The sequence below is a fragment of the Anoplopoma fimbria genome, chromosome 16 (genome assembly GCF_027596085.1).
Source record: "Anoplopoma fimbria isolate UVic2021 breed Golden Eagle Sablefish chromosome 16, Afim_UVic_2022, whole genome shotgun sequence".
NCBI lineage: Eukaryota > Metazoa > Chordata > Actinopteri > Perciformes > Anoplopomatidae > Anoplopoma > Anoplopoma fimbria.
The window spans coordinates 9,557,302-9,566,620 of NC_072464.1; the positions used below are offsets into that span (position 1 = coordinate 9,557,302).

General features: G+C 40.3%; 1 protein-coding gene across 1 annotated transcript; it reads right to left on the reverse strand.

The window, feature by feature from the left end:
- Window positions 1–458: 458 nt before the first annotated feature.
- LOC129104512 (four and a half LIM domains protein 2) lies at window positions 459–5,679 on the reverse strand. Its single transcript, XM_054615230.1, has 6 exons — window positions 5,644–5,679; window positions 2,844–3,019; window positions 2,543–2,717; window positions 1,579–1,748; window positions 1,275–1,461; window positions 459–1,052 (listed from the first exon to the last, which is right to left on the reverse strand). The coding sequence occupies exons 2-6, from the start codon at window positions 2,997–2,999 to the stop codon at window positions 901–903; spliced, it is 840 nt and encodes a 279-aa protein (XP_054471205.1). The 5' UTR covers window positions 3,000–3,019; window positions 5,644–5,679; the 3' UTR covers window positions 459–900.
- Between the last annotated feature and the right edge of the window lie 3,640 nt (window positions 5,680–9,319).

The following is a 9,319-nucleotide window of genomic DNA, read 5'->3' on the forward strand; positions in this document are numbered from 1 at the left end:
CGTTCTCTTTATACAACCATAAGGAAAACCATAGACTATGTCTATGGAACGAAAACTATTTACCAACTTTTATTGTTTTTGGACTCAACGTTTGCTTTTTACTTCTGACGATTGCATTCATGCTTTAAAAATCATGAAAGTGGTGTTCATTTGTGGAGATTGTCTTGCTGAAAAAAAACTTGTTAGTGCCATAAAACCTTAAGCTTATTTTCTGCAATACTCATCAGTAAATCTCATCAGCTATTTGTCGTACTTTTCAATTCTGTCGTTTTTCCTCCCCAATTTTTAAGAAGTCTTGGACCCACCAATCTGCAGTACCTTTTGTACAAAATGTGTGTAAATTTTTCTGTTCAAACTTATCCATTAGAAATATTTTCACTCTTTTGTTTTTGGATGAACAATTCTGAAATGCATTTGATATCATGCAGCTTTAGTTGGCAATTATAGGAGTAAAGACACAATTTTAATATATTTAATTGGTAATAGCAGAACTCATTCACAAGGCATCAAGCTAGTCCATGCATAAAGCAACAATTATTACACTTTAAAGTGGATAATCTACCTTAATATTGTAGATTTATTTCAAAATGCTTCTTAAAGTAACTATCTGCCACCATGTTGCTGTTGCATAAGCAAAAGTCTTTACATTAAAGCCAACAGTTATTTTATTAGTGACAACTTTTTCTCAAAGAATAATTGATTTAAATTCTTAATTGAAATAATACTGTTAGTAGTTTTTATTTCATGGCATACAACAATGTACATTCATAGTAATGCTAGGTTTTAAATATGCTAGAGATGCTATGCTCTGTGCTCTGATAGTATTTATTGTATCTTCCGTCATTCCTCTATTGTAACATGATCATCCAATCAGATGTATTCGCTGTCCTTCAGACTGAATTAGATGTCCTTGCCGCACTCTGGGCAAAGGATATCATCACGTTCAGTGAGGAAGCCACGGCCAACCAGGGACACGGAGCACTTCTTACAGTTGAAGCAGTCATTGTGCCACTGGCGCTCCTCAAAGGAAATGTACTTGCTGCCTCCAAGACCTGAAAGTGAAGAACAAGTCCAAGTTCAAGCAACAGGGAAAATGTTATAAAGCGCAGACCTAAATGTCCTATCACACAATGTTGACAAAATAAACATAAATTGTGTATCCGCCCCTTGATTCAGATCCGCTGCAAAATTGAATGGGTTTCTCCTTGGCCCATGCCACACCTTCCACACTTTGACCAAGTTTCATGACAAATAAATTGATTATTTGTGATTACCGCTAATGGGGGTGGTGCAGGAGGCACACTTCTTGGCATACAGGTTGCAGAAGCAGTTGAGACAATAGGCAAAGTCATCTCTAGAGGTAAACCTCTGGCCGGACAGCTGCTGCTTGCAGCTGGTGCACAGGAAGCAGTCCTTATGCCAGGGCTGGTCACGATAGGTCACCCCGCCAGTGGTGATGGGCTAATAAGAGGGAACAGGGATGTCATATCTTAACTCTTCACGTGTAATCATTGTTTGAGTGAAGGTAGAGAATAATTGAATACTACTTTTAAAATCAGTTGCAGGTGGGTGTCCTACCTTCTTGCAGTGCACACACTGCATGGCAAACTGCTTCTCATAGCAGGGCACACAGAAGTTACTGTTGTCCTTAGGGATGAAGCTCTTGGTGCCAATGGGCTGCTGGCATCTCTGGCAGGTGAAACAGGTCTCGTGCCAGCTGTTCCCCTTATGCTCCATCTTCCTGGAGCCTTCAGAGACACACAACATAAAAGAATGGACAAAGTTAGTCAAGAATAAGAAAAACAAAGTGTGTTTTTGAGTCAAGAAACAATATACATTTAGAGATGTATTTTTATATTTATTTGAGAGAACAACCAATACAATTTATGGAAGAAAAAGAAACTTTAACTATCAACTTGATATTAAGAATTTCCAAAATGTTGAGCCCATATTGGTATTTTTTTCTTAGTATCAATCGGGATGACGGTAAAGAGGTCATCATAATATGATATTAAAATGATAATAATAATATATGATAATACATGTGGCACCATACGCATTTGTATGGTTTAATAATTAGGTCTGTTTTGAATTTCTTAAAGTTAAAGTTTTTGAAATGCCCCTGTTCCTGCATACGAAATTATATTCTTAGATACGTGATGTAAAACGCATGTACAGAGGAATCGGAATAACAGTAACAGTTTTTATTTATGGTGCATTATCTGTAAAAGTTACTATGGCTATATTTGCTTCCTTATGCACAGATGTTCTCTTTTCAACACATTTCCAGGGCATGGACACCCACTGACTGCTGTGCATACTTTTCCTAACATAATTATAACTGATTTATTGTGCATAAAATGACACATTTGGCAGCATTTAGATTTAGGACAATCATTTGTAAACCATTCACGGATGCACTGTTCTGACGCTGACATACTTAAAATTTTTCATGTCAGAAATTGGATTTTACTATCTGTTGCTTTGTTGTAGACTTAACTTAAATATAAATGTTAGTGTCTCTTTGGGGTTTTCTTCCTACCTGGCATGATGGTTTTCTTGCACTCATGGCACTTGGAGGAATACTCATTGGAGTAGCACTCAGTGCAGAGGAGCTTTTCATCCTTGGTGGAGAAGGGCTTGTCCACAAGCGAACGCTTGCACTGGAAGCACATGAAACACTCCTCATGCCAGTGACGGTCCTTGTAGGACAGATCCTACAAGAACATCAGATGGACGGTTAGACCTGGGCCGACTTTGATGATAAATGGTGTCCAGAGAGAAATCCACAGAAAGAGCATGTTAGGGATCATATGCTCAATGTATTTTGTGACATCTCTTACCCTGGTGTTACAGCCAATGGGCTTCTTGCACTCCTCACAGGTGTTGGAGTACAGGCTCTCGTAACATTTCACACAGTAGGGATTCTCCTCCCTTAGAACATACTTCTTCCCAAAAAGGGACTCTTTGCAGTAGTGACAGTCGTAGCGCTCGGTCATTTTCACAAAGAGTCTCTCACCTGAGAGAGAGAGGGAAACCCAAATACACACAGGAAGTGAGAGGAGAGAAAGTATTCTGTCAAACAGTTGGAAGATAAGGTACACTCCCACTTCTACGTAGTTGATTTAACAAATTAAACAGTTTTATCTGGACAATTTTCCACACCCAATTACCAAAATAACACTTAGCTCAAATACATACTTGTAGTGACACTGACACTCAGCAGATAGCAATTTCTCAGCGATCATTAATTCCAAGAAATAAATATTTTTTAGGACACATTTGGTATCAAAATCCTTCACATTACAGTTCCCCCCCCATATTGCATTTCGCTCCCTTTCATCTCTCTCTCCCATCCCTCAGCAGTCCTTCATTTTGTTCTGAGTGTCAGGACTAGAAGGTGACAGATGAGAAGGATATAAATAACTCCTATCAGGCCTGCTTAGAGACAGTCAACTTTCCCCCCCGTTGCATACCAACGCTCACCATGCCGCTGAACACTGACCCATCCGTCACCTCACTGCCAGCTGTCAGCACCAGATCACTGTATCCCTTGTCATCATGCCAATGTGTGTGTGTCTTTGTATAAGTGGGTTTGAATGGCACTTGTAATAATGGCTACTCACAATCTGCAGCTGTTTGTGGACTGCCTGTTAAGCCCTCTGGTTATCCCACCTGTGCCTAAATACTCTTGCTCTCTCTGGACCAAAGATAGTATAGGCTATATATTTGAGAGTGTGTGTGTGCAGTATGTGCATCTTTACGAGGTATGAGAAAGGTGATCTGAGAAGATATATGAAATGAGCCTGAACGTAGTGTTTATTACCACGGCAGGCTTTTTGTTTTGACACTCACACACACTCTACTATTGATGTGACTATATGTGCTCGGCAAAGCTCTGACCATATATGGAGGCTAGAAAAAAAGATGGAAAAATCCAAATTCATGTCCCTTCCTGACCACTCTTTCATTCTTTTCTGTTTTTTCTTAATTGCTTGAATTCCTGTTTTTAATTCAGCTACTCTCATCTGTTGTTATTCCCTTCATCTTGCTGTTTTATTGTGCTCGTACAGTCAGAGCTTCTTCCCTTCATCTATTTGCGATCACTGTGCGTTTCCCACCTCTGTGCTACAACATGAGATCTGTGCGTGATTTGTTGTGGATAGTGTCTTATATTTGGCTGTTGAGGCGTATAATCTGCCCGTCCTTTCTGCTCCAAGTTATTTTCGTCCCTCCCACATTCCCCTATTGTCTACTGCTCCAACCATGACTCACCTGGCTTATATAAGGATTTATCGGACTCCTAAAAATAAAAAAAGGATAATCTCAACTGCCACAAATAAAACCTCAAGCTATCCAGACACGTCATGCAGCTGTTTCCCAGCTCCTGGGGTCCCTTTGATGTTGCCCATCTGGGAGTCTCTCAGCCAAATCGCTTGGTACCAAACTAAGCGAAGGCCAGTCGGATGGCAACAGTTTGACCAAGGTGCCGCCACGCCTATACCCTTAATCAACTCTCAGTGAGTTTTTTTGATAAATCCACACCGTTTTCAGTTTTTGCAAGGAATAACATTTTTTGTCAAGTTGAAAAAGCTGAGAAAATGTATTCATGTGCTTTTAACAGCTCAAGAAACCCTACTATCTACAGCTCTTCATAATTCCAAATGTTGTAAAGATGCATAAGTTTGTCTCTTAAATGTTATTCAACCCTGTATAGTGTGCAAACCATAAACCAGTAATATCTCTGACAGTGAGACCTCTAAACAGCCTGCTTACACCAATTTTCTACTCTGTCATGGCAGCAATACTGGTGGAATTCCTTGTTAATTAAATAAGTATTAACAGCAGCTAGTACTAGTAGGCTTTTAAGGGGATAATGGAGTAACAAGTTTAATTGTATTCAGCTTTAAATTGATTTTTTCCCCCTATTAAATCCTGAAGTAAATGCAGTATAAACATTTTTTTGCATTTCAACCTGAACCCTTCCACCAACTCTAAAATTACAAGCTACTGTACAAATACTGCATTCTTCTTAGAGATCTTTTCAGGAACCTATTGAATCCCTTAGTTGTTGTATTGTATTAACAGGTACTTTTTGTGCACTTAAAAAGTGTGACTACAAGATTTTATACTGAATTGCATCATACCAAAATGCTATGGAGTGCGACAAATGCTGTAAAGCCAAAACAAAAGCCAAAGAACTGACTGACTTACCAAAATGGAAGTCAGCAGCTGACACCTTCACTAACACAGTTTTGCTGAAGGTAAGTGTGAGATTGATGAGAAGAGAGGAAAGGAGGTTGGAAATGAACTTACAGATGTCAAGAGGGGTTGTGCATTTTTTTGGTGATAGATGATTTAATAAAAGAGGAGTTCAGGCTGTCTCTGAGACAGACATAAGGGCAGATAGTTGGGTGAGAGAGAAGAAGGGGTTAAATAGTGAAGGTACTGTGCAGGTGGAAAGAAGGAGAACATGATCAGGGAGGCATGGGGATGGGGAGGCAGACAGGTGGAGGCCAGAGCACAGTGAGTAGCTGTGTCCTAGAGAATGGAAGACACAGTGAATGAAAACCAGTGAAAGGATGAATGGGTAGAGAGACGGATGGATGGATAGTGGAGCAGTTGAACAGAGTTGGGTCTTACCTTCCTGTTTGAGGAGTGTTTGCCTGTGCTGAGTCTGGGAAGACTGAGGTAGGAGGCTCCGGGTTAGCTCTAGTAACTCCTGATTGCATTACTCCACCCATCAAGGGGCTAATTGAAAACAGGGGAGGGGCGACTGAGGGGGCAGGGAAATCTTTTTTCGAGATGATCTATAAATACAGCAGCGCTTCACAGAGATAACCCCAAGGCCCCCTTTCACTCGCTCATTCAGTCACCGGCGAGGACGTGTGGCCTTTTAAGGTCACTGAGTTGTTCACTCTCTCACATTCTCACTCAGTGATTATCTTGCTCACTCACTCACATAAATTTCACTTCATCTGTCTAATATTTGTGTTCCTCCTCACAACGGCCTTATCATACCATCCCTCCCTATCCAACTTCCTGGAGAAAAGCAAGTTATCAGCTGCTGTTTTCTTTACGTTAGAGATATGTGTGGTTATCAATGTTATAATATTGCCCACACACACACATGCACGCTGTTACATAATGCTATAATCTTCCTATGGCCGGTTGATACATGATGAAAAGGACGCCAACGGTCAAACGTCAAAGATTGTTGTCCTGTGAGATGTGTCCCTACTCATATGTCTCATCTGTCTTTACCTCCCTATATTTCTACTCACAAGGGAATACGCATACACTCCCAACCCTCCGACGTGTCGGGTACAGTATCCAGGCCTGGTAATGACACCTGCATGGTTTCTAAGAAAATGTAAAACTATTTTCTGCAACCCCACACTCTCTTGTTCACACTGGTACACCACCGTCCATCATCCCCACCGCTCTTCCCATTCTGTCTTTCCTTATCCCCACTACCTCATTCTCTCTGTTTGTCTCCCTCTCTTTGTATCTTTCTGTCTCTCTCTTTCTGTCTCTCTCTGTCTCCCACTCTCTCCCCCTGTTTGCTGCAGGTTTTCCCCACCCAGTGGTCCCTGGACACTCTCCAGTGAGAAAATGCGTCACTAGATTCAAGTGTTCTATTTTTGGGGGCTTCACAAAGTGTGTGTGTGGGGGTCAGTTTGTGTGTGTGTGTGTGTGTGTGTGTGTGTGTGTGTGTGTGTGTGTGTGTGTGTGTGTGTGTGTGTGTGTGTGTGTGTGTGTGTGTGTGTGTGTGTGTGTGTGTGTGTGTGTGTGTTGCGTCTACTTGCTTGCATGTATTTATCTTTTCATGTGGTGTATCGTGCATTCAAAAAAAGTTTGTTTTAGCAACCCTAACATGGCTGGTCGGTCCACCACTTTGGTCCAAACTGACCAATCTCAACAAGTATAAAATGGATTGCAATGACATTTTGAAACGTCCCCAGAGGATGAGAGCAATTGAATTTGGTGATCATCAGACTGCTTAAAATTTGTTTCGAGGGAAATATTTCAACAACTGAGTGGATTGTCATGACATTTGTAGTTTCCCTCGGGATGACTTTATCCCTTGACTTGTTAACTTTTCATAGTGCCATCATCAGATCATACTTTTTCATTTGTCACATTCCCATCAGCCTCAGCTGTACATTGTGTTTAGTGCTAATAAGTACAGCTAAGATGATGAACTTGGTATAATACCTGATAAACATTAGCAGCCAGCATGTAGCCATTAGCATTTGACTCAAAGCAGCCTCAAAGAGGTGTTAGCATTTGTGTTAACTTTTATAGTCTTGTTTTTAGCTGTGGCAAGGAGCACCGTTTTTAACAATGTGTTGTTGTTTTTTGTATCAAACAATGTTTATTTCTCAATTTCTCCAAATGCCAGCTGGTATTAGAATATCATGAAAAGGGACTTTTCGATGTTTAAATGTAAATAATAGCTTTTCAATGCTATCATAATTACACACTTTATTTATTCCCATGGGTAAATTTGCAATGAATGCCTTTATCAACTGGTTTGAAACAGGCAGCTTGGACAAACAGGGACCTGTGACATTTGGAGAAGTTGGCGAAATTGAAGTCCGATGACAGAACTTGAAGACAAAAGAGGGTGTTGTGCTAGTTCAGAGAAAAAGATTGGAATAGATTTGATTACTCTGTCCAACAAACATTGCCCTTTTTCATTCATTCATCCATTGTGCTTATAGTAAAAAAAACTATACAGCTATTCCTCACCAATATAAATCACATATGTTCATAAACATATACCTCTGATAGTGCCAATGTATACTTTCAACATACTACACTAATATTAAGTATTTAACCCCGGCATGCAAAATATATAATTTCAGTTCACTTAATTTTAGGCATGGGGTCTAATTAAAACCGTGAGGTCCAATTTGTTTATGCCCAACTGAAATATTGCCCAGGACTGCGATGGAATGCCCTCAGTCTTTGCCGCCCGGCCCCTCAACCTTTGCTTCTTCCTTGTCTTCAGCTGGCACACAGTTGTCCCTCCCCCGCTCTGTGTTTCTGGATCGAAGCCTCCAACTCAGCTGCTAAGGCCATGGGATAAAGGTGCAGCTGTTTGGGCACTGCAAGGCTAAAGTGATGCTAAAGCCTGGTTCTTACTTCTGCTGCAAATACAGCCATGTGGAAAGGTCGAGCAAGGCCAACGCCATCATCACTAGTGAACCGTTAATCATTAATGCCACAGCAACCAATTGAACTGGAATTTTTCTGGGTCACCCAAGATCCAATATGATCCTCTGGAAAAACTTCACTGCACTGCCTGTCAAACTGGTTGAAATGTATCCCACCAAGTGACTTTAAAGAACGTGCAGCTTCCTAATGAAGGTCTCAAATGGGCAATTAGTGTTGATGAAGAAGGACAGAATCATTTTGGGCTCCCACTGTGGGAAGAGGGTAAACTTAGCAAGTGTGACTACCATAGCCTTGATTTGATGTTGAAGACTTACTACTAGATTACCTGCATAAAAGGAATATTTGACATATTGGTAAATACTGTTATTGGCTGTCTTGCTAAGAATCGGATTAGATAGCTACCACCCTAACAGTATATACTGTATGACCGTTAAATTTAAGGCATTCAGCTAGCAGCTGGTTAGCTTAGCACCCAGACTGGAACAGGGGGAAACAGCTAGTCAGGCTCGATCCGACGATAACAAAATGCAACTGTTTCAGCATCTGTAAAGCTCACTTATTAACACATAATCTTTTAAAACGTAAAAAATAAAGTGTAGAAATCACATGTTGCTGTTTTGAAGGGGTCTGTTTTGCCAATAACTAGTTCTGTACATTGGCCCACTTTACCACAATATGGTGATTTATTTATTTGCTTTTGTACATTTTGGAATAATGCCATCTTTTGCTCTTGCTGGAGTACCAATTCTGCTGTCAACAGGACGTTCTTGTCACTAACAAGCTGTGTTGATTAAATACGATTTGAGATAATACTGGTCTGTGTTCCTTGTGTAATTCCTGAGATTTGAGTGAGGGAAAATAGATGACCTCACTTATCTAATTGCCAGCTAATTGAGATGTACATTCCTTCCATCCCAAGCACATGATTTTATGTCTGTTTATTCTGTATAATTGTCGTATGCCTATATGTTTGTTTTTTAAATCAAAATTTAGCCTCACAAGCCTCAACTGTTTCAACACTCTAACAATTTTATTTTATTTTTATTGAGCAGGGCAATTAACATCATGTGGTATGGTCATGTGGTAGTTATGAGAAAAGTATGAAGAGTTATCAAAAGAAAATCCCCTCACAAAA

Excerpts from the sequence above, each read along its gene's own strand:
- LOC129104512 (XM_054615230.1), bottom strand. The coding sequence starts at position 2,999 with ATGACCGAGCGCTACGACTGTCACTACTGCAAAGAGTCCCTTTTTGGG. Across the intron at positions 1,749-2,542 it reads CAAGAAAACCATCATGCCAG|GCTCCAGGAAGATGGAGCAT; the intron begins GTAGGAAGAAAA and ends GTGTCTCTGAAG. Across the intron at positions 1,053-1,274 it reads CTGCACCACCCCCATTAGCG|GTCTTGGAGGCAGCAAGTAC; the intron begins GTAATCACAAAT and ends CTTCACTTTCAG.